This window comes from Eriocheir sinensis, chromosome 59 (assembly GCF_024679095.1).
Source record: "Eriocheir sinensis breed Jianghai 21 chromosome 59, ASM2467909v1, whole genome shotgun sequence".
In the NCBI taxonomy this organism is placed as follows: domain Eukaryota; kingdom Metazoa; phylum Arthropoda; class Malacostraca; order Decapoda; family Varunidae; genus Eriocheir; species Eriocheir sinensis.
Window position 1 is genome coordinate 10,722,191 of NC_066567.1, and position 23,650 is coordinate 10,745,840.

Below are 23,650 nucleotides of genomic sequence, written 5' to 3' on the forward strand. Positions count from 1 at the left end.
AAAGGCGTGAAGGAGAATTAGATAGCGTGAAGGTGAAGTGTGTCTGTGTGTGTGTGTGTGTGTGTGTGTGAGAGGGGGGGGGGGAAGAAGACACCGGTTGGCAGATGAAGGAAAACTCAACACTAATTTTAATAGTTTTACACACACACACACACACACACACACACACACACACACACACACACACACAGGTACCCATCCCTTCCCTTATCTGGAGTGCGTCGTAAATACCTGCATGCAGAGGTTAATTAGCATAACATCACCTGTAATTGAACCGCCCAGGGAGGGAATTTTTTCACCTGTTACCTGGGAAAAAGGATCAACACGGACGTTACCTTATTCATTATTTCATTTATTATTTTCATTATCATTCATCATCTCATTCATCATACGATTAATCACAAAATTCATCGTAACATTGTTTTTTTTCATTATCTTTCATTATATCATACATTTCATCATTTAGGAGCAGCGAATAGCGGGCTTTTTTTATTATTGTTTCCTTTTTTTGTGCCCTTGAGCTGTCTCCTTTGTTGTAAAAAAAAATATATATATCTTGTCAGTATCTTGTCATTCATCATATAATTCATCGTTACATTCATTATTCCATTGTTAGTCATCATTTCGTTACTGAATATTTCGTTTACTCCAAGTCTGCGAGCACGGCGGGAGGGAGAAGCGTGTGTGTGTCAGGATCGTTCCCCCGTGCCGGAGCCGCCGCGTGGTGGGCCCGTGACGTCCTGTGTGTGTGTGCCGTGGTGGCGTGGGGTGCAGGGAAAGGAATGAACCGTGACCATCGGCGGGCATACCGAGGCCCGCTGGACGCCTTGCTGTGTGCTGGGCGGCAGCGGGGGCGCGGCGGGGTACGCACGGGGGTCCTCTGTGGGGGGCGGGGGGAGTAGACCGCTGGGGTCGTGGCAGCCCCCCGCCGCCGCCGCTAAGGTCACGTCTGCCTGGCCTCTCTCCGCTTCGCACCGCCACACAAGACCCGTCCCGCCGCCCACCGACCCACGGGGCCACTCCGACTTCACGGGGGCGTGCGTAGCGTGGCGGGCGTCACGGGGGGCAGGGGGCATGAAAGTGTTATCCTCAGCGGCCGGGGCAGCGGTGAGGCTGGCGGCCAGGTCACCCGCCTCCCGCAGACACGCGTCGAGCTCCTCCACGACGGAGGCCGCCGCGGCGGCGTCCCTGTACCGCTGCGCCACGTACCGCCGCGCCAGCTCCAGGTAGCCCCGCCGCTGCCGCCACGCCTCCTCGTCCCCCTCCTCCTCTCCGTGGTCTTCCTGCTTCAGTGGGTCGCAGCTCGCAGGTTCAGGGTCAGGCTTCAGCGCGCCGCAGCCTCCGTCCCGTCCCCGGCAGAGGTGAGCGTCGCCCAGCGCCGCCATCAGGCCCAGCACGGTGATGACCTCGTCGGCGAAGAAGGCGCAGCACTTCCTCATAAAGGTGGCCAGGGCGGGGTGGTCGCAGGCGGCGGGGAGGGAGGCCAGCAGCTCCGCCAGGGCCACGCGGGGGAACCTGCAGGCGGGCGACAGGACGTAGCGTGGCCAGCACTCCCCCTCCGCCTGGTACTGGTGGGCGGCGTACAGCACCGCGCCCCGGGCCACGGCGTCCTTCAGCACCTCGCCCTTCTGCCGGCTCCCTAGGCTTTGGTACGTCATGGAGTGACTATAGAAGCGTCCAAGGCCTTTACAGAGAGCGAAGATCAGCCGTTCGAGCCCCTGACCCGCCCCTGTCGCCGCGTGCCATGCCCCCGCGGCGAAGGAAGCGGCGGCCCCGTGCTCTCCCTCCTGCAGGAACTCCGGAAGGGCCAGGGACGTCCTCAGCAGCCGGCACAGGACGCTGATAGTGGTGGTGTCTTGCGGGGAGAGTGTTGGAACATCGACTTCGCTGATATCCATTTTTCTCTCCTCCTCCTCCTCCTCCTCCTCCTCCTCCTTCGTAATCTCATATTCCTCCCACTTTCCCTCTCCTCCTAAACCTCCTTCGACTTCTTGTATTCCTCCTCCTCCTCCTCCTATTCCTATGTTGCATTCTCTTCTTTCTCCTCTCCCAGTCTCCTCTCCTTTTTCATATATTCCTATTCCTACTTGGCGTTCCTGATCTCCTCCCATTCCTGTTCCTATTCCCGTTATTCCTCCTCTTACTTCTTCCACTCTTTCTCCTCCTCTTCTCACTTCCTCCTCTCCTCCTCTCCTCTTCTCAGCCTTATCATTCACCCGCGATTCCTCCTCCTCCTCCTCTTCCTCTTCCTCCTCCTCTCTCTCCGGTTGGCGTCCATTCTGCAGGAGTAGCATCTGCCTCCTTCGCACCTCAAGTCTCCGTGCCATCAAGGCCTTCCGATCCTCCTCCCCCATCACCAGAGAAAGGTTCATGCCGATCTCACGACACCGCCTGAACCTATACGGGAGAGAGAGAGAAACACGGGATACAATGCAGAGGAAAAGGAATACATAGGAATACATAGGAAGAACAGACACCAGAAGACCTGTCGGTGTATGGCGAGGGTGTCTGTTTAGGAGGAGGAGGAAGGAGAAGAGGAGGAGGAGGACTAATAGGTAGAACACGAATAGAAGGAACAGGAAGAGGAGGAACAACAGGAACAGGAGAAGGAAACATGGGAAGAGAAGCAGAGAGAGAGAGAGAGAGAGAGAGAGAGAGAGAGAGAGAGAGAGAGAGAGAGAGAGAGAGAGAGACACTAATATAGCAAAATGACAACTAACGAATTATTTAAGCGTTTAATAGATATGAGTTTCTGATAAGGTATACATGTCGACACAAGCAACTACCTACCTACCTGTTAATGAAACTTTACCTGCAAGCCTGACATGAGCGGTAGTTGTGTGTTCCTCGCTTGTTATCCTTGCTGTTGTTGTTGTTGTTGTTCCTGTTAGTGGTGGGGGTTACGAAGGAGCAATGGAAGGCCTGCCACATACCGCTCTGTACACTACGTCTGAAGAAGGCTTTGCAGGGGTCGCAGCTAACCCCGCCGAAGTGCACCCCCCTCGCAGGCGCCCCGCAAACCCCACACTCCTTCGAAAGTAGTGGTAGTTGTAGTAGTAGTAGTAGTAGTAGCTAGGTAAGGTTAGGTTAGGTTAGCTTAGGTTACACACACACACACACACACACACACACACACACACACACACTTACTTTTGGGGAGCGTGCGTTTGTGTGCGTGCGTGCGTTGGTCCTCGTCGTCATTCTTCTGTTTTTTATGTTTGTTTGTTTGTTGGTTGATGATGGGGCAGGGCGCGAAATTCTGGGTATGGAAGTAAAAGATTAGTGGTTTGTTAGCTCGTATGTTGGTTTGTTATTTTTCTTTCTCTCATTCTTATTTTCTTTCTTTCATTTTCTTTCTTTCTTTCTCTCTCTCTTTCTTCCTTCCTTCATTTTTTCCTTCCTTCCTTCCTTCTTTCCTTCCTTTCTTCCTCTCATCCTTTTTTTCTTTCTTTCTTTCTTTTCTTTCTCTTTTTTCTTTCATTCTTATTTTCTTTCTTTCATTCATTCTCTCTCTTTCTTCCTTCCTTCCTTTCTTCCTCTCTTTCTTTCTTTCTTTCTTTCTCTCTTTCTTTCTCTCTCTTTCTTCCATCCTTCCTTCCTTCCTTTCTTCCTCTCATTCTTTCTTTCTTTCTTTCTTTCTCTTTCTTTCTTTTTTCCTTCCTTCCTTTCTTCCTCTCATTCTTTCTTTCTTTCTTTCTTTCTTTCTTTCTCTTTCTTTCTTTTTTCCTTCCTTCCTTCCATCCTTCCTTCCTTCCTTTCTTTCTTTCTTTCTTTCTTTCTTCCCTTCTTTCTTTCTTTCTCTCTCTCTTCCTTCCTTCCTTCCTTTCTTTCTTTCTTTCTTTCTTCCCTTCTTTCTTTCTTTCTTTCTCTCTCTCTTTCTTCCGTCCTTCCTTCCTTCCTTTCTTTCTTTCTTTCTTTCTTTCATTCTTTCCTTAGTTAGTTAGTTAGGGAGTTAGTCAATGTGTGTGTGTGTGTGTGTGTGTGTGTGTACCTTACCTGGGGCTTCGTTAAGGGCCCGGTGTGTCTTCCTCCTAAGGTGTTCCTGACTATATATTGAAGCACTCGGGTTGTCGTGCAGTGAGTTTTCCTGTTGCTAATTATAGACTGCATACGAGGAAGGTACACACACACACACACACACACACACACACACACACACACACACACACACACACACACACACACTCTCTTTCTTTCTTCCTTCCTTCCTTCCTCTCATTCATTCATTCGTTCTTTCTCTCTTTCTTTCTTTCACACACACACACACACACACACACACACACACACACACACACACACACACACACGCGTCAAAAGGAGAGGAGGACAATGTGAAGAAAAGGATAAATGAAGCAAAAAAGCTCATGAAGAAAGATATGAAAGTTATATAAGATAAGAAGAGGAAGAATGGAAAATTAAAGAAAGATAATAATAATAATAATAATAATAATAATAATAATAATAATAATAATAATAATAATAATAATAATAATAATTTTATTTCCACCAGAAGTGGTTATTCTTACATCCAAATACATAAAAAGTACATAGGTTATTGCAATGAAATAATTAGTTATTCATCAGTTGTTTCGGTTTCGATTAAGTAAGAACTCTTTCAGAATATATTTGAATCTATGCAAGGTGTGGGCAGTGCTTATATGTGTTGGCAGGGAGTTCCAAAGTTTAGGCCCGTGTACAGAAAGTTGTCTGGCTCCTGTGTCTGTGTGTGTTCTTGGTACATACAGATTACCCTGCTGGCGTGTTGTGCTGTTGGTGATGCTGTTTACAGAGGGGAGAGGCATTAGATATTCAGGGTAGTGACCGTGCAGATGTTTATATATATTCACTGCTGTGTCAAAAGTTATTTGTTGTGAAACATTGAGCCAATTGAGTTCCTTAATTATCGGAGTTACATGATCATATTTCTGGGCCTTCCCTTCTACGATTTTGGCAGCGAAGTTCTGTAGTTTCTGTACTTTAGTTAGCAGCGTATTGTTGGTTGTCCCCCATATAGTATTACAATAGTTTAGTATACTTAATACTAGTGACTCTACCATAAGCTGCCTTGTGGGTTTGTCAAAACATTGTTTTATTCTATTTGCATACATAAGTGTTCCTAGGATTTTCGGTTATATGGTGATCAAACACTAAATATTGGTCTATATACATTACAATCCTAAATTCTTTACATTGTTTGAGGGTTCGATCTTACTATCATGGAAGAGAATGGTTGTGTTGTCAGGTATTCTTGATATTAGTTGTCTACTTCCTATAAATATACATTGGGTTTTCTGGGTGTTTAACATTAGACCATTTTTATTAAAGTACACCATGGCTTTGCTTAGGGTGGTTTCAACTTTTCTCACTAGTAGATTTATATCCTTCAGTGGCCCACTATGGAGAAATTGTGTGTCGTCTGCATATTGTATAAGTGTGCAGTCGTCGAAGTATTCATGCATATCGTTTACATAGAGTGTAAATAATATAGGCCCTAAAATGGAGCCTTGTGGAACGCCATATTGTAGGTTTGCCTTTGTGGAGAGATGGTTTTGTAGGCGTACTGTCTGTGTTCTGTTCGATAAGTAGTCTTTGAACCAAAATGTGTCTACTTTAACATTTGAAAGTTTGTGGAGGAGAATCTTATGGCTAACACTATCAAATGCTTTTGATAGGTCACAAAGTGTAAGCAGCGATAATTGTTTGGTATCCATATTGTCGTATAGTTTATCGGTGACGGCCGTGAGTGCAGTGCTGGTTGAGAGGTGGGGGCGAAAGCCATGTTGAGTGTCGGACAAGTGTTTGTTATTTTCAAGGTATTTAGTTAATTGGTTTGCAACTATTTTTTCTATAACTTTAGAGAAGATAGGTAATAGGGATATTGGGCGATAATTACCGGCATTACTCACGTCGCCAGCTTTATAGAGGGGGGTAACTACAGCGTTTTTCCACTGTGTAGGAAAGATGCCGGTAACAATAGAAGTGTTTATTATTTGAGTCAAGTAATATGCGGTAATGAAGAGAGAGTCCTTAAGGAAACGAAGAGGAATACCATCGGATCCAAATGATTTTGTTTCGTGCAAGCTCTTTATCGTTAAGATGAGTGTGTCAGTGTCTGTGTGTGGGGCGAAAGAGTGTTCCGTTTTCTTCGTGTGTGTGGTCTGCGAGGTGTCTGTCGTGTATGGCATTTTCCACTGGGGGACTGTTTTGTATGTTTAATAGCGTAGATTGTATCTTTTCGTATGTGTTTTTTCCCACGTTAGCAAAAAAAGTATTAAAATCTTCAAACAAAGTTTCTGAGCTGCCAGGTATTTGATTGTTTGAGCTGTTCTTTTTATTGGGAATTAATTCTTTTACAACTTTCCAGGTGGCAGACGTATTACCTTTGCAATCTTTGAGTTGGGACTGATAGTAATTATTTTTGGATATATTAATTAGGGTTTTTACGCGTTTCTTCAGGTATCTGTACCTATCTTGTAGTATTTTATCTTTTCTGTTGTTTTTGAGGTTACGTTGTGTTGTATTTCTGAGATTTATACATTCATTAATTTCATTGTTGATCCAGGGAGCAGGGGGCCGTTTTATTTCACGTGTTACCATTGGAGCAAGGTTGTCTAAGCATCTAGTGAACACTGAAGTTAGTATATATATATATATGCTCACTTGGTCATTAACATTATCCGTGTTTAATATTTGATTCAGTTCGGTGACGCTGTTTAGCAGGTTTTCGCAGAATTTATCTTTGTCATATAACTTTAAGTCTCTGAGTGTTTTTATAACTGGTATTCGTTTTGGCTTTTTCATATTGACTGTGGCTGTGATAAGCTCGTGATCAGCGATAGGGTTAGGGATTACGTCACTGTGTAATATGAGGTCAGGGTTATTGGTTATTATTACATCCAGTAGTGTAGCAGTGGTTGGGGTTAGTCGTGTGGGTTTGCTTATTAGTTGTGTTAGTTTATTATTCTTTAATAAGCGTGAGAGTTTGCTGGTAGGCGAGAGAAGGTCGTCATTTAGATCGCCTAGTAGGGGAAGGTGGGGTAAGACGGACCCCTTAAGAAAGAAATGGGTCTATAAGCCACATTTTGATATTTTTTTAATGTTTTAGGGGTTGTGGTGGTACTTTAGGGTCTTATGATTCCAATACGCAACCTAGGCACGGTTATTTGATGGAAAAATTTAAACTATGATTAAAATAAAAAAGTAACTTTTATTGTTTTCGAAAAAAAATGACGGGGTAAGACGGACCCCAGGGGTCCGTCTTACCCCGTCATTTTTTTCGGGTACTTTCAAAGGGCTCATCATAGTCCTTGACAAAAAAAAAAAAAAAAGAAAATGCTAAGTGTTTGTAAAATATTTAGAGTATGGGGTGAGATGGACCCCTCGGGGTCCATCTCACCCCATACGTAAATATTCGCATTATGCATTTTTTAATAAAACATCTATGTTTGATATATCATTTTATGGCACATACCTATAATGCACAAACGATTGGCTATATGCAGCATGATTACTAAATCATTACAACCAGTATATCAATGCAAAAAAATAATTATCTTACCTTCTCGAAATAACATCAGCACTGTCCAAAAACACAAACCTCCACATCGAGCGCAAATGCGGTACTGAACCTGGCTTCCGGTCAGTGTTCCCAGTGGAAAAAACTAAAACGTACCATAAAAAATTATCAAAATGTAAAAATGTACCACATGGCTGAAAAAAAGTATCAAAAAAAGTATCAACCGGTAATTTTAAGTAATTTATATTTTACAGTGAGGAAATTACTTAAATAATATTTTTTTTAACTCTTACTCTTACGTCTGGCAGTGATGTAGGGTGTACACAGTCTGCAGTGTCTATTGCAGCATGATGACTTGTATGATAACAGAGAGAGAGAGAGAGAGAGAGAGAGAGAGAGAGAGAGAGAGAGAGAGAGAGAGAGATTAAAACTTATAATTAAGATAACACAGACAATGTAGAATTCTAATCTATATGTGGAAAAACAATACATTTGGTATAGATATACAATTTATTACATATCTTACAGAATAATATCTATGCTTTTGATAAATTAACGATCTTATAGCATTCTATGTATAATTCAATGTATAGTGAATGTTGTCCATCATGATATGACAATGATATATGAAAGTGCCCCAATATTATCTACCATTTCACAATGCTATCCAGCTCCTTCCTAAATAAAACTGTTTTATTTTTTTAATAAACCGAGAGAGCAGCTCAAAAATAACAAACAAAAAAACCCCGCTAATCACTGCTCCCTAACAAGAAAAAGAAGAGTAGTTAGTTACTTGAGCTTAAAATACCGTATCTCCTCTTTAAGCAATTAAAACAATAAGTAAAATATTATTGATTTCCTACTTTTGGTCATTATCACATTTCATTTTTCACATTTCCCTGGATGCATCGGTGAGAAGAAAATGTATCATTTTTCTTACTAAATTGGTAAAAAAGTATCAAATTTTTCCTCAATGATAATTTCGTACCACTTTAGCTTAATGTCGTAAAAATGTACCGCTACCGACAAAAAGTATCAAAATGGTACTTTTGTACCGTCACTGGGAACCCTGCTTCCGGTGCACCCGCGTGAGTTACAGTTGATGTTGAGGACATCTAGCGGCATCAATTTTAATCATACCCTTTTTAATTCATATTTGAGGTGGGGGTCCATCTCACCCCAGGGGTCCGTCTTACCCCACCTTCCCCTATTAAGAATGTTTTTTTTTATGAAGCATAATAGATCGTATAGTTTCAGTTATATGATCATATGAATTAGCGAGAGCCTTTGGGTGTCTGTAAATGGGATAGACAAAAAGGAAGAAAAGGGAAGAAAAAAAAGGAAGATAAACATGGATACAGTATAATAGTAGTAGTAGTAGTAGTAGTAGTAGTAGTAGTAGTAGTAGTAGTAACAACAACAACAACAACAACAACAACAACAACAACAACAACAACAACAACAACAACAACAACAACAACAACAACAACAACAACAACAACAACAACAACAACAACAACAACAACAACAACAACAATAATAATAATAATAATAATAATAATAATAATAATAATAATAATAATAATAATAATAATAATAATAATAATAATAATAATAATAATAATAATAATAATAATAATAATAATAATAATAATAATAATAGTCTTAGGTTCGTATCCTCTCCATGTCAACAAACAATCCCCCAAATCAGCTGTGACATCAAGTTCAGGATCAAGCCGAACGGACAGGTGGGTGTGCTCCGCCCTCCATACGTCCCCTTCACCGCCTCCTGCAGGACTCCGCCAGGACCTCCTCCACTGCTTTCCGGGGACACACAAGGATAGGAATGGAAGCTGAGTAGAGTATTGCATCGCTGAGAGGTGAAATATACTGGTAAATCTCCATAGTGTTTTATTTTTCATGGTATTATGTTGTTACGAGACGAATCAAGGGTAGTGTTTCCTAATCTCTCTATTAAATGCTATATATGACCTAGTCCCTAACCTTCATTGGGTGTGCATGATAGCCTCGAATTCTACAACTTTTCCCTGTCAAACGGTTTCTTTTTAATAAGGCCATTTTTGCTATTATGATGTTACGAGACGAATCAAGGGTAGTGTTTCCTAATCTCTCTATTAAATGCTATATATGACCTAGTCCCTAACCTTCATTGGCTGTGCATGATAGCCTCGAATTCTACAGCTTTACCCCTATTTCCTTTGCTAAACCAGATGCATAGACCATTTGTATATGAGGATGAAACGCCCATGTCTTACGGCCATTTTTTGCGATTATGTTGTTACGAGGCGAATCAAGAGTAAATAGTGTTTTTGGACAATATACAGTTTCACCCAACCAACAATTTTCTCACGTGGTTCATGTTTTTCTGGTGATAAATGTAGTGAATTGCATGATTTAGTACCTCATTTCTGTTGCAAATGTCTAATGGTTTCTTTTTAAGGCCATTTTTATAAGTATCATGCTAGGAATTTAGTAGAGTGCTGATGTAGGGTGCATGAAATTATCGCATTTTTCTCGATTTTCAGTAATTTTTCACTTGATTCAATTTTTCACTGTGTTTACTCCTTAATTGGTTGTGATGCAAGATTGTAAATAATTTGTAAGCTTATATGCTTTTGTATATTTATAGGTATTTTGCAGACATCATGGTAGAAATTTGGGAGTGTTGATATATGATGAATGAAATAATTGCATTTTTCTAGATTTTCAGTAGTTTTTCACTTTATTCAAGTTTTCCCTGTTTACTCCTTAATTGGTTGTGATGCAAGTTTGTAAGTAATCTGTACGTTTATTTGTTTTTGTGATGTATATAAGTGATGTAGGTCAACTTTCCTATCAGAGTGTTGCCGCAGCCATGGAGACGGTGAGTGCCGGCCACGTGAGTGAGGCGTGGTGGACTGAGGCGTGCAAGAAGGTGAGGAACGCCCTGGTCTTCGTGGATGGACCGTCGGCCGAGAGTCTGCACTGGAGCGGAGGACTCGGCCGCCTCGCTGACGCCGGCGCCAAGAACGTCAAGGAATTTTCATCTTTTGAGGTAGAAGACAGAATTCAGAGGACTTTGTATATAGTTTTTTTTTTTTTTTTACAACAAAGGAGACGGCTCAAGGGCAACAAAAAGAGTGGAAAAAAAAAGCCCGCTACTTGCCACTCCCATAATAGACAAAAGTAAAGAGTAGCCATTTATGTATAGAGAGCATATTTACGTATTTAGAATATATTTATTTATATTTATGTGTACTAATTGACTTCCTTATGATCCCCCATTATCAGAAAGGAGGCGAGAAGATGTCAATGTGGCCTTCCTGCTGCAGTATTTATGTACAGAGCGTATTTACGTATTTAGAACATATTTATTTATATTTATGTGTAGCTACTAACTGACTTAATTATTTTCCCCCATCATCAGAAAGGAGGCGAGAAGGATGTCAAGGCGGCCTTCCTGTTGAGTGGTCCAGTGAGGGGCACCACTGCCACCATCCTGCAGGACGTGATCCAGGCCTCCTGCTTCCAGTACTGCGTGGTGGTCACCTCTGCCCACCCCAGCGTCCACACCTACGCCCGCTACGGTGGGCGGGAGGTGGAGGACTCGGCGCTGACCTCGGAGCTGGAGCATAATATTCTGACATGGATGGGGAACATGGTGGGTTGCGGCTCATGTTTTTAGTTCTCTTGAATTAAGGACTATTACGAAATGTCTGAAATTGACCTCTTTTTTGGCCTCTTGTTCTTCTTGCTTTTGTTCAGAGCAGCATCGGGTTCAATTCCCGTGTGGAGTGGAAAAATTTGGGCAGCCTCTCCGATACCCTACACCCCTGTCCACCCAGCAGTGAATGGGTACCAGGTATTAATCGGGGGTTGTGTTCCGTCTCCTGGGATCTGTTCCCTTCTCCTATAATTCCTTCCCTTTCTGTCTCTCCGGCATATGACCACAGATGTTGCGCCGACTAAACGAAACTTTCCAACTTTCAGAGCAGCATCTAGCAGGCCTTATTTTGTTGTTTTTGTTTTTGTTTTTGCCCATGAGCTGTTTCCCTTGCTGTAAAAAAAGCTTAATACCATACTTAGAAGGTAAAGAAAAATTCCACCTGAATAAAGTATAGTGAAATTATTGGTTAGAAGCCGTTAAAGATAAAGATGTATTTAACCATTTGCAAGAGAAGAAAAGTGTTATCATTTACTTCACTGAGGGAGAAGAAAAAGTCCAGTGATTGCCCTTTCTTTTTAGCCTTTGGAAATAGTTGATGTGAGGGAAGGAAAGTCTGACAGTGCTGACTTCACTTTCAGAACTACACGGTGGAGGTCTTCTACCTTCCCCTGGTGGTGGTGCCGTATGCGGAGGACCTGTTCTAGTGATTGCTGCTTCTTTTTAGCCCTTGGAAATAGTTGATGTGAGGGAGGAAAGTCTGACAATACTGACTTCACTTTCAGAACTACACGGTGGAGGTCTTCTACCTTCCCCTGGTGGTGGTGCCGTATGCCGAGGACCTGTTCTTCATGCCTGTGTTTACCTCCCTCTACCCGCTGCTGAGCCCTGACGTGCCGAGGATATCCAAGCACCACCAGGCAGTCACTCGCGGCGACAAGATCAAGCCTCTCACCACCCTGAGTAAGAACATAGTGCCCACCGTTGCCAGATTATCGTACTCAGAGGATAGTATTTACAGGTTTTTGACACCCAACTATTGACAAGAAACATCAGGAATTAACTATTTTAACGATACAGAGATGGAATAATTCATTTCACGATTAATGAATACACGAACACAAGTAGACCGGAAAGCACACACCTCTCCAACACTTCCTGAAACACACAGACGAGGTTGAGGGTGAGCCAAGCAAAAGAATGTAGGGGAAAGTAGTAAAGAGGTGGACTAACTTTCTGAATTAAGGAACGGACAAACAGGTAAAGTATACAATACCTACCGGGGGCTTTGTGGTGCAGTGGTTAGCACACTCGGCTCACAACCGAGAGACCCCGGTTTCGATTCCCAGGCTTAGTGGAAAAATTTGGGCGGCTTTTCCGCTGCCCTACACCCCTGTCCACCCAGCTGTGAATGGGTACCAGGTATTAATCGGGGGTTGTGTCCCGTCTCCTGGGATCTGTTCCCTTCTATAATTCCTTCCCCTTCTGTCTCTCTCCGGCATATGACCACAGATGTTGCGCCGACTAAACCAAACTTTCCTTTTATACAATACCTAACTACCACTTGTCACTTCCTCGACTCCCACAGACGAGGTTGAGTTCTACCACCTCCCCCACGAGATGCGGGTGGCGGTGCGGCAGCTGGTGGCCTCCCTACACAGCCTCCTGCAGGGGATGAACGCTCGAGAGGAGATCTACACCATCGGGCAGACGGCACACATCATCGGCTCGGAGCTTGACGTCTTCCCTCCCGCCAGACAGAGGAGAAAGGTGCGTCGCCTGTTCCTGCCTCTGTTTTATTTGTTGTTTTTTTACAGCTAAAGAAACAGCTCAAGTGCACCAAAAAAAAAGGTTAAAAAAAAAATAGCACATTGATCGCTGTTCCTTCAGAGACAAAAGTTATGAGCGGCCAAAAGAGAGGTCAATTTCGGGAGGAGATTAGTCTTGATATTATTTCTGTGGATTATCGATAGTTGCTGTAGTAGTAGTAGTAGTAGTAGTGGTAGTAGTAATAGTAGCAGTAGTGGTGGTGGTAATAATAGTGCCGGGAATGATAGTAATAACAGTTGTAGTAGTAGTTATGGATGTGAGGTGATGCTTTTTTTTTTTTTTTTTTTTTTTACAACAACAAAGGAGACAGCTCAAGGGCACAAAAAAAGGAAACAATAATAAAAAAAAAGCCCGCCACTCGCTGCTCCTACAAAAAAGAATCAAAAGAGGTGGCCCTGAGGAACCCTAAAGCTGTACAGACACTTTCGCTTCTCACATCATGTATTTCTAAAGGTCAAAGAGGGGGTCAGTCGGGTTCTAATGAGTGTTTCTTCAGGTTCAAGGTACAGAGGAAGGCTCAAACTACCACCAGGGTCATAAAACTACTCCTGGAAATGCCCACAACTCCTATGAAAGTCTTGTCAAATGTGTGTTTCTTCAGGTTCATGGTACAGAAGAAGGGTCAAACTACCACCAGGGTCATAAAACTACTCCTGGAAATGCCCACAACTCCTATGAAAGCCTTGTCAAATATGTGTTTCTTCAGGTTCAAGGTACAGAGGAAGGGTCAAACTACCACCAGGGTCATAAAACTACCCCTGGAAATGCCCACAACTCCTATGAAAGCCTTGTCAAATATGTGTTTCTTCAGGTTCAAGGTACAGAGGAAGGGTCAAACTACCACCGGGGTCATAAAACTACTCCTGGAAATGCCCACAACTCCTATGAAAGCCTTGTCAAATGTGTGAACCTGGGCGACGAAATGTTTAGTAATGCAGCCCTACATGTCCTCTTCTTCAGGTGGCCGGGAACAAGGTTGCTTTGGTGGTGGTTGACCGCACGCTGGACCTGGTGGGAGCGGCGGGCCATGGCGGTGACTCCCTCATGGCCCGCCTGCTGGCCCTGCTGCCTCGACTGCCTGGCCACTGCCTCGACTCGGCTGTCAACATGTCCCCCCTCAGCGAGCTCCACCCGTAAGACACCGCGTTTCTTTGTTGTTGTCCTTGTTTTGTGTTTTTTTTTGTTGTTTGTTTATTTTCTGATTTTTTGTTTTGTTATTTATTTATTTTCTTTATTTTCTGTTTTTTTATTTTGTTTTCATTATTTTTTGTTATTTTGGGTCATTTTCTTTCTTTCATTTTTAATCTTGTTTTTTTTATTGTTTTTGCTATTTTTTGTTATTTTTTGTTATTTTCTTTCATTCTTAATTTTGTTTTTTTATTATTTTCATTATTTTTTGTTATTTTTTGTCATTTTCTTTCTTTCATTTTTAATTTTCAGTTTTTTTATATATTATTTTTAGTTATTTTTAGTCATTCTCGTTTTTTCATTCTTAATTTTCTGTTTTTTTATATTATTTTCATTATTTTCTTAGTTACTTTTATTTATCTTCCTTATTATTATTATTATTATTTATTTTTATTTTTTTATTTTTTTGTGTGTGTGTGTGTGTGTGTGTTTGTGTGTGAATGCTTGATCGGCAATAGATTAACAAACACCGGGAATTAATTAGAAAGACAAGCAAGACAAAGATTCACCTAAACAATGCCAAATCTACCCCTAAAAGTTCTAACACACATATGACACCCAGGCAGGTATTATAAGACACACTCGCTTCTCATAGCAACTATTTCTAAAGGTCAAAGAGGGAATCAATCGGGTTCTAATGAGCGTTTCTTTAGATTCACGGTACAGAAGAAGGGTCAGACTACCACCAGGGTCATAAAACTACTCCTGGAAATGTCCCAAACTCCTATGAAAGCCTTGTCAAATATGTGTTTCTTCAGGTTCACGGTACAGAAGAAGGGTCAGGCTACCACTAGGGTCATAAAACTACTCCTGGAAATGTCCCAAACTCCTATGAAAGCCTTGTCAAATATGTGTTTCTTCAGGTTCACGGTACAGAAGAAGGGTCAAACTACCACTAGGGTCATAAAACTACTCCTGGAAATGTCCCAAACTCCTATGAAAGCCTTGTCAAATATGTGTTCTTGGACGTCGAAATGTTTTGTAATACGACCCCCAGACGCTCATACCCTTAACCTGACATCACACCGAGGCACCCATACCCCTACACTGACACCATACCCAAGCACCCATACCCTAAAACTCCCATCTCCAGTATACCATCACCATCCCTTATCCCGTCTCCGTGCAGGTCGTGTGAGTGGACGTTGCTTCCGGGATGTTTAGCTCCGCAGGGGAAGGAGCAGCGGGCGACAGAGGTCCTCCGTTCGTTGGTCACCGCCCCCGCCAAGGAGACTCTCGCACTCATCAACAAGCATGTGAGTGTTGTTATTGTTGTTGTTGTTGTTGAGATCGAGGAACGGCATCAAGGGAGGAAAGGAATTGATGTAGGCCCATATAGGGTCGCTTTTATGAGCAGACATGAGTGTGGAAAATAAGAGATGGTGAGAGTAATAGATTGATTGATTTTTTCTTCTTTTTCTCCTTCTTCTTCTTATTATTATTATTTTTCTTTTCCTTCTTCTTCTTCTTCTTCTTCTTCTTCTTCTTCTTCTTCTTTTTACTTTCTCTTCTTGTTTTCTTCTTCTACTTTCTCTTCTTGTTTTCTTCTTCTACTTCTTCATCTTCTCCTCCTTCTTCATCTTCTTCATCATATATAGTCCATCTTCTCCTTAATCTGTCTTTGTCCTTGAACTGTTTCCTTTACCGTAAAAAAAAATGGATAAATGACCACAATGTTATTACTTACTTTATCCCACCTGTCTTCTGCTGCAGGTTGTGGAGGCCGCCAGCCGCAAGGACCTTCCCCCCGGCTCCCCCAGCAAGCAGGGTAAGGCCATGGTGGACACGCTCAGGAAGAACATTCAGCAGTTTGCCTCGGACACGGACGCCTTCAGTGAGAACGCTGCGCTCCTTCAGGTAATGGACAGCGAGGGGAGGCACTGGTAACATGTCCTCATCTTCTTCTTCTCGTCTTTAAACTGTTTCTTCTTCTTCTTCTTCCTCTTCTGCTTCTTCGTCTTCTTTTCATTTGATGCCCTTATTTTTCCCTTGTGGAGTTGGACGAGCAATGAGTCTCTCCCAATATTGACAATCGTAAACTCTCCTCTCTTACCCCTCTCTCACTTCTCTCCTCTCTCACTCCCTTCTCGCCCCCTCTCTAACCTCTTACTTCCCTCTCTTTCTCATCTCTCTTCTCTCTCCTTTGTGATTCATGGTCTTGTATAATCTTTTCCTTTCCTTTGATGTCATTTTCTGCTTAGGCTGTGGAAGCGTTCTCTTATCATCCCGTTCTCTCCCTTATTTCTCATTTTCCTTCCCCTGCATCCCCTCAGCAAGGTCTCGGGGCTGTGGAGGCATTGTCCGACCCTCGCTACGAGCACCTGGATCAGCTGCTGAGTCTGGAGAAGCAGCTCGTCCAGGCCATCAGTGACCCGGAGGAGACGTCGCCCTTCACACAGGTAGATGATGGGGAGTCTTGTAGTGTTTCCGTTTGTTCCTGTTTTGTAATTTTTTTTGTGTGTGTGTGTTTTTTCAGTGTTTGCGTTTTGCCCTTCCTTTGTGTGGGTAGATGGATGGCAGTGTTTCTGTTTCTATTTGTTCCTGTTTGTCTGTTTATCTGTATGTCTGTTGCTCTGTTTTTCTGTTTTGTCCTGTTTGTGTTTCTCTATTTTCCTTATTTGTCCTGTTTGTCTGTTTCTCTTTTCCTCTGTTTCTCTGTTTTCCTTATTTTCTTCCTGTTTGTCTGTTTCTCTTTTCCTCTGTTTCTCTGTTTTCCTTATTTTCTTCCTGTTTGTCTGTTTCTCTCTACCTCTGTTTCTCTGTTTTCCTTATTTGTCCTATTTATCTGTTTATCTCTACCTCTGTTTCTCTATTTTCCTTATTTTTGTCCTGTTTGTCTGTTTCTCTCTACATCTGTTTCTCTGTTTTCTCTGTTAGTATTTCTCCTTTCGTGCTAGTTAATAGTTGGTAGTCTTTCCGTTTCACACACATACAACCTAACCCAACCACACACACACACACACACACACCCTCCCATCACACCTCCGCACCTCTCCAGCAGATCTTCCAGTTACTGAGGACAAGGAAGAGCCGTGGGGTGACGCTGGATGATCTGCTGAGCCTCATGGTGTTCACGGCTTCCCTGGGCGGCTCTGAGGTCTTCTCCCAGCGCGAGGAGTATGCCCTCATCAACCTGCTCTCCCATGCCCTTGTGGAGGATAAGGACGAGCTATCGGATCTTCTCCTTGAGCTGGGTGAGTGGAGGAATGGTTTTACGAGTGGATTTGTTTTTCTTCTGTTTGTTTATGGATTTTACGAATGGTCAGTGAGGGGAAGGTTTACAAGGGGATGTTTTCTTCTGCTGGATGCTTTCTTCTGCTTCTTTATAGTTTTGAAGAATGGTCAGGGGGGAAGGTTTTTTGGGTTTTTTTTTTCTTCTTTTTTTCTTTATGAATGGGGAAAGGTTTGTGAGGGGATGTTTTCTTCTGCTTCTTTATAGTGTTTATGAATGGTCAGTGAGGGGAAGGTTTACAAGGGGATGTTTTCTTCTGCTTCTTTATAGTGTTTATGAATGGTCAGTGAGGGGAAGGTTTACAAGGGGATGTTTTCTTCTGCTTCTTTATAGTTTTACGAGTGGTTAGTGAGGGAAAAAGGTTTGTGAGGGGATGTTTTCTTCTGCTTCTTTATAGTTTTACGAGTGGTTAGTGAGGGAAAAAGGTTTGTGAGGGGATGTTTTCTTCTGCTTCTTTATAGTGTTTATGAATGGTTAGTGAGGGGAAGGTTTACAAGTGGATGTTATATGATGTCCTTTTTCCTGGCCACAGTTGGGGAGGAGGTGGACGAGGTGTCGGCCCTGAAGACGGCCCAGCGTGTGGCCAGCCAGCTGCATGCCATCACCACTGCCAGGGAACACCTCAAGAACTACAGGTGAGAAGGGGCATGCCTATACATGTAGTCGGTTTGCCCAAGTCTGAGGTGTGCGTTAATGTGCGCTGACAACCTGCTGTCCCATGGCATGTCCGATTTCATGGATAGTGTATGACAGCCTACGACTTCAACACTTTCAAGAGGAGGGTATCAGGACACCTCTCCTCCCAAAATTGACCTATCTTTCGGCCACTCCTCTTGACTCTTTTGTGGGAGCAGTGAGTAGCGGGCTTTTTTCATTATTGTTTCCTTTTTTTTGCCCTTGAGCTGTTTCCTCTAATGTAAAAAAAAAAAAAAAAGGAAATGGTCGTCAGAATCAATAATATACAGCAGCAATAACAAATACTGTCAATTATAGTTGATTCTGAGTTAAAATTATTAGTACTGTTTTGTTAATTTACAATATCAATGAGCATGATTATTGAATAGCCATGGGAATGTCCACCACCGAGAAAATTAACAGACTTTATATTAACAAAGCAGCAGTATGCGATAGTATTAATAATTGTTAACCCAACCTGGACTATATTTGATGGTATTTGTTACTGATGGCTGCAGATTATTGATATCAACATACCATTAGTGAAATCATGAAATCATCCAGTATAAAATGTGTGATGTACAATTTTCCCCCAGGAGCGTGCACACCCCTGGGGACGGAGTGGAGCCAGCGGCCTACCACAGTGTGCTGCCACGGCTGCTGCACGACTGCTTCTCCGCGCCCCCTGGGGAGATCAGCGACCTGGAGTACAAGTCAGCCGGGTTCAAGGACCTCATCAAGACTGGCTTCAGGTAGGAGTAAATAATAATAATAATAATGATAATAACAATAATGATAAGCCAGTATTAATTTTTTTTTACAACAAAGGAGACAGCTCAAGGGCAACAAAAAGAGTGCAAAAAAAGCCCGCCACTCACCGCTCCCTCCATAATAGTAATGATAATAAATGGTTTCCCTAGCATAACAAATCTCCTTATTATCACATTTTCCCATAACGTTTTTTATAAACAATTGCCTCTCACAATAGTAATGATAATAAATGGTTTCCCTAGTAACAAATCCTTCCATCATCATATCTTGCCCATAACTTGTCTTAGGATAGCTTCTTGCCTTACTAATCTGTGCAAAATCCCTTCACAACTAACAACAATAGTAATGATAATAAATGGTTTCCCTAGTATACCAAATCTCCTTATTATCACACCTTCCCATAACTGACTTTTGACCTGTCTTTCGGCCACTCCTCTAACTCTTTTTAGGAGCGATGAGTAGCGAACTTTCTTTTTCATATTTGTTTCCTTTTTTTATGTCCTTGAACTGTCTCTGCTGTAAAAAAAAAAAAAAAATTGTCTTACTATAAATTCTTACCTTGCTAATCTATGCTAAATCTCTTCACAGCTAACAACATCAATAATAATAGTAATAATAATAATGTTCATCTCTCAGCCTCTTCGTCAATGTCAGCAAACCCAGCCCACGCGACGCCCCTGTGATGCTGGTGTGGGTGGTTGGGGGTGTGACGCCGGGGGAGGTGCGAGAGGTGAGGCGCATGGTGGAGGCCCTGGGCAGCCCCTCGAAGGTTATCATCGCCTCCTCGCACCTCTCCTATCCGACAGAGACGCTGGAGAAGGCACTGCAACCGAACGTCTTCCTGCGAGGGATGTAGAGTGTGTGTGTGTGTGTGTGTGTGTGTGTGTGTGTGTTGTTGTTGTTGTTGTGTGTGTGTGTGTTGGTATTGTGTGTGTGTGTGTGTACTGTTTCATCTCTCTCTCTCTCTCTCTCTCTCTCTCTCTCTCTCTCTCTCTCTCTCTCTCTCTCTCTCTCTCTCTCTCTCTCTCTCTCTCTTTTGTTACACATACTTTCTTGCTTCCATTTTTTCCTCTTTTTTTATCTTTATTTAATTTTTCTTGCCTTCTGTTTCAATTTTTTTTTGTCTTTTTTCTTGTTTTCTTTATTTTCATCCTTTTTCTTTTTTCTTCCTCTTTCTCAGTAGATAACTTTACTTTCTTGCCCTCATTTTTATTTCTCATTTTTCTCATATTTTTTTTCAGCTTTTCTTGCTCTGAATTTTCTTTTTTTCTCATTTTTCTTTTTCTTCCATGTCCTTATTTTTCTTTTTTTTTCTCATATTTCGTTTTCTTTCATGCCCTTATTTTTTTTCCTCACTTTCTCCTTCAGTGTGTGTGTGTGTGTGTGTGTGTGTGTGTGTGTGTGTGTGTGTGTCATTGTGACAAAGTTCAAGAGAGTAAAATAGCATAAGATAACAGGTGAATGACAGATAGCAGGCTGATTATGTTGTTCTTAGTATTAGTAATTGTTATCTTTGTTACTATTTTGTTGTAGTAGTAGTAGTAGTAGTGGTAGTAGTAGTAGTAATAGTAGTAGTAGTAGTGATAGTAATCGTAGGTAGGTCTATTATTTTCTGTTATTTCTCTTTATTATTATTATTATTATTATTATTATTATTATTATTATTATTATTATTATTATTATTATTATTATTATTATTACTCATATCTATCATTTAATTATCTCCCTCTGGCTGTGTTATCCCAATTTTTTCTTCTTTTATCTTTTTTTATTCCTCTCTGGTTCACAAGAAAAAAATAAGTGTTATGGAAAGGTGTTCAGATACTTTTCTCTATATAAAATTCTATCATTGCTCAATTTCGTTATCTGTTAAGAAAATCCATTGTACGCTCCAATTATTAACCAGATAGACACCATTTGCAGTGAACTCATATATTATTCTCCATATTTATTCTCACTATTATAACACCAGATTTATGTATAATGGTATATATAGAGATGGTACTTCAGTGGGCCAGCTGTTAATTAACCCTGTTTGATTGGCACGGATATACGTCTTTCTCTGCCTCTGTGGTGGATAGTGGAGCGTTTCCCATGTGGTATTGGTATGCTGGATATCCCTTCGCTGGTAGGCTGGTAACATGCACTCCCATGTCTTTCTCTGCCTCTGTGGTGGATAGTGGAGTGTTTCCCATGTGGTATTGGTGTGCTGGATATCCCTTCACTGGTAGCCTGGTAACATACACTCCGATGTCTTTCTCTGCCTCTGTGGATATAGTGGAGTGTTTCCCATGTGGTATTGGTGTGCTGGATATCCCTTCACTGGTAGCCTGGTAACATACACTCCGATGTCTTTCTCTGCCTCTGTGGTGAATAGTGGAGCGTTTCCCATGTGGTATTGGTGTGGTGGATAGTGGAGTGTTTCCCATGTGGTATTGGTGTGCTGGATATCCCTTCACTGGTAGCCTGGTAACATACACTCCCAGGTCATTCTCTGCCTCTGTGGTGGATAGTGGAGTGTTTCCCATGTGGTATTGGTGTGCTGGATATCCTTCACTGGTAGCCTGGTAACATGCACTCCCAGATCATTCTCTACCTCTGTGGTGGACTGGATAGTGGAGTGTTTCCCATGTGGTATTGGTATGCTGGATATTCCCTCCCAAGGTGCAAGACTTTACATTTTTTTTCATTGCATTGTATCAGCCACTTTTTGTTCCATTCCTATAGCTTGGTGGTGTCTTCTTGTAGGAAATCCGCATCCAAGGGGTTAATATGTATAAGATGAAGATAAGAAAACAAGATAACAGCTGTGACGAATTTTTTTCATGTCCGGATCAATACACATAAAAAAAAACATTATATATATACACACCATAGAGCATAATCGTATACATGAACACACCCAAAGGAAAAAGTAAAGAAAATATGTAAGATGGTGGATAGTGGTGTGTTTCCCATGTGGTGTTGGTATGCTGGAAAACAAGATAACAGCTGTGACAATATTTTTTTCATGTCCTGATCAATACATTAAAAAAAAAACATTATATACACACCATAAGAAATAGCTGTATACATGAACACACTCAAAGGAAAAAGTAAAAAAAATATGTAAGATTCTAATAATAACCAAGAAGGCGGCAGATGAGAATAATGAGAAACACAGATGAGAGAAGGAAAAAATAAACACAGACAGACACTCAAGGTCACAGGAGGAGGGGGAGGAGGGAAGGAGGGAGGCTCTGTGACATCACCAAGCAGAGATTATTAACATCCCTCGCCTTATATGACGTCACCAGCAGCCATGAATTCTCGCTATTTTTACTATTGCTAATATAAAAATAAAAAAATCAATTTAATATAACATAGCTCTGGGAAGGCCGTGGCTGAGTGGGTGCTTGAAGGCTCTGTGACATCACCAAGCAAGAGATTCCTAACATATATCATTCCCTCGCCCTTTTATGACATCACCAACAGCCACGAAGTCTAAACCAACGCCGTTTTTACTATTGCTCACCAAGCAGATAGCTATTCAAAACACCTTCAATTTAATATAACATAGCTCTGGGGAGGAGGGCTGAGTGGGTGCTTGAAGACTCTGTGACATCACCAAGCATAGATTACTAACATCCTTCCTGCGCTTTTATATGACATCACCAGCAGCCATGAATTCTATATCAACGCTATTTTTACTATTGCTAATAAAAAAAACACCTTCAATTTAATATAACATAGCTCTGGTCGTGGCTGAGTGGGTGCTTGAAGACTCTGTGACGTCACCAAGCATAGATTACTAACATCCTTCCTGCGCCTTTATATGACATTTACTATTGCTAATAAAAAACACCTTCAATTTAATATAACATAGCTCTGGTCGTGGCTGAGTGCATGGGTGCTTGAAGGCTCTGTGACGTCACCAAGCAAGACATGACTAACATCCTTCCCGCGCCTTTATATGACATCATCAACAGCCACAAGTCTATACCAACGCCATTTTTACTATTGCTGAAAAAAAACACCTACTTATAATATAACATAGCTCTGGGGACGCCGTGGCTGAGTGGTTAACGTGCTAAAGAGAGGATAGAAAAATGAGCTCGGGGGGGGGGGGGACAGCATGAGACGGCGCAACTATAAAAACTTGCCAGCGCTATATAACCGAGTGGGGCCGATCATCAGGACCCACAAAGAAAGCCTACCAGTGCCATAAACAATCGTAAAATATGATGAATAATAAAAAAAAACAAGTCACTCGGCAACCATCACGCAACAGGTTATAAAAAAAAATGAGTTCCGGGGGGATAGCATGAGACGGCGCCAATATAAACACTTCCCTGCGCCGTATAACCGAGTGGGGCCGACTATCATGCCCTACAAAGAAAGCCTACCAACGCCATAAACAATCGTAAAAGAATATAGATAGATAAATAAATAAAATGAATAAAAAACAGCAGTCATTTAGCAATCATCACTCAAATAGCCCTATACAGTTTAAGCCAACCACTTGTTACTATGCTCCTATGTGCGTAAATCTGTCTGTCCGTCATAGTGGTTGGCAGCTTATGAATGGCCCCGTGCCAGGTGAAGGGCCGCTGCAGTGCCATAGGGGTGTGCCTGGTCACCTGCGTACCACCTGCGTAGTTACCTGAGAGAGGGGGAGAGGGAGAGTGGTCAATGGTTACCTGTCCTGTACTAGTTGGTTGACATTGTAAGAAGGTGACGGAAGGATGAGAGAGAATGAGAGATATATAATTAAGTGTGTGTGTGTGTGTGTGTG

General features: G+C 42.1%; 2 protein-coding genes across 11 annotated transcripts; one reads left to right on the forward strand and one right to left on the reverse strand.

The window, feature by feature from the left end:
- Window positions 1–380: 380 nt before the first annotated feature.
- On the reverse strand, window positions 381–7,631 carry LOC126985579 (uncharacterized). Of its 3 annotated transcripts, XM_050840725.1 has the most exons (4): window positions 7,559–7,631; window positions 3,151–3,259; window positions 2,813–3,030; window positions 381–2,397 (listed from the first exon to the last, which is right to left on the reverse strand). In XM_050840725.1, the coding sequence occupies exons 1-4, from the start codon at window positions 7,603–7,605 to the stop codon at window positions 690–692; spliced, it is 2,082 nt and encodes a 693-aa protein (XP_050696682.1). In that variant the 5' UTR covers window positions 7,606–7,631; the 3' UTR covers window positions 381–689. The 3 variants fall into 3 exon arrangements, with proteins under 3 accessions (XP_050696682.1, XP_050696684.1, XP_050696683.1); XM_050840727.1 differs by lacking the exon at window positions 2,813–3,030 and having other exon boundaries at window positions 7,559–7,624; XM_050840726.1 differs by lacking the exon at window positions 7,559–7,631 and having other exon boundaries at window positions 3,151–3,494.
- A 1,600-nt stretch (window positions 7,632–9,231) lies between these two features.
- On the forward strand, window positions 9,232–22,387 carry LOC126985581 (sec1 family domain-containing protein 2-like). 8 transcript variants are annotated; one of them, XR_007738819.1, is made up of 14 exons: window positions 9,232–9,409; window positions 10,377–10,571; window positions 10,944–11,177; window positions 11,966–12,143; window positions 12,769–12,950; window positions 13,971–14,143; window positions 15,328–15,454; window positions 15,912–16,055; window positions 16,472–16,597; window positions 17,197–17,392; window positions 17,963–18,065; window positions 18,702–18,857; window positions 19,513–21,362; window positions 21,461–22,387. XR_007738819.1 is itself a non-coding variant. In XM_050840733.1 (13 exons), exons 2-13 carry the CDS (start codon window positions 10,392–10,394, stop codon window positions 19,730–19,732), a joined length of 2,019 nt encoding a protein of 672 aa, XP_050696690.1. In that variant the 5' UTR covers window positions 9,232–9,409; window positions 10,360–10,391; the 3' UTR covers window positions 19,733–22,387. The 8 variants fall into 8 exon arrangements, 5 of the variants coding, with proteins under 5 accessions (XP_050696690.1, XP_050696687.1, XP_050696692.1 ...); XR_007738817.1 differs by having other exon boundaries at window positions 19,513–21,226; window positions 21,363–22,387; XR_007738818.1 differs by having other exon boundaries at window positions 19,513–21,128; window positions 21,363–22,387.
- Window positions 22,388–23,650: the final 1,263 nt, after the last annotated feature.

Coding starts and splice junctions, on each gene's coding strand:
- LOC126985579 (XM_050840725.1), bottom strand. CDS start 7,605: ATGTGGAGGTTTGTGTTTTTGGACAGTGCTGATGTTATTTCGAGAAG. Junction 3,260..7,558: donor GCTGATGTTATTTCGAGAAG/GTAAGATAATTA, acceptor TTCCATACCCAG/AATTTCGCGCCCTGCCCCAT. Junction 2,398..2,812: donor CGCTCATGTCAGGCTTGCAG/GTAAAGTTTCAT, acceptor TCTCCCGTATAG/GTTCAGGCGGTGTCGTGAGA.
- LOC126985581 (XM_050840733.1), top strand. CDS start 10,392: ATGGAGACGGTGAGTGCCGGCCACGTGAGTGAGGCGTGGTGGACTGAG. Junction 17,393..17,962: donor GGATCTTCTCCTTGAGCTGG/GTGAGTGGAGGA, acceptor TCCTGGCCACAG/TTGGGGAGGAGGTGGACGAG. Junction 18,066..18,701: donor GAACACCTCAAGAACTACAG/GTGAGAAGGGGC, acceptor ATTTTCCCCCAG/GAGCGTGCACACCCCTGGGG.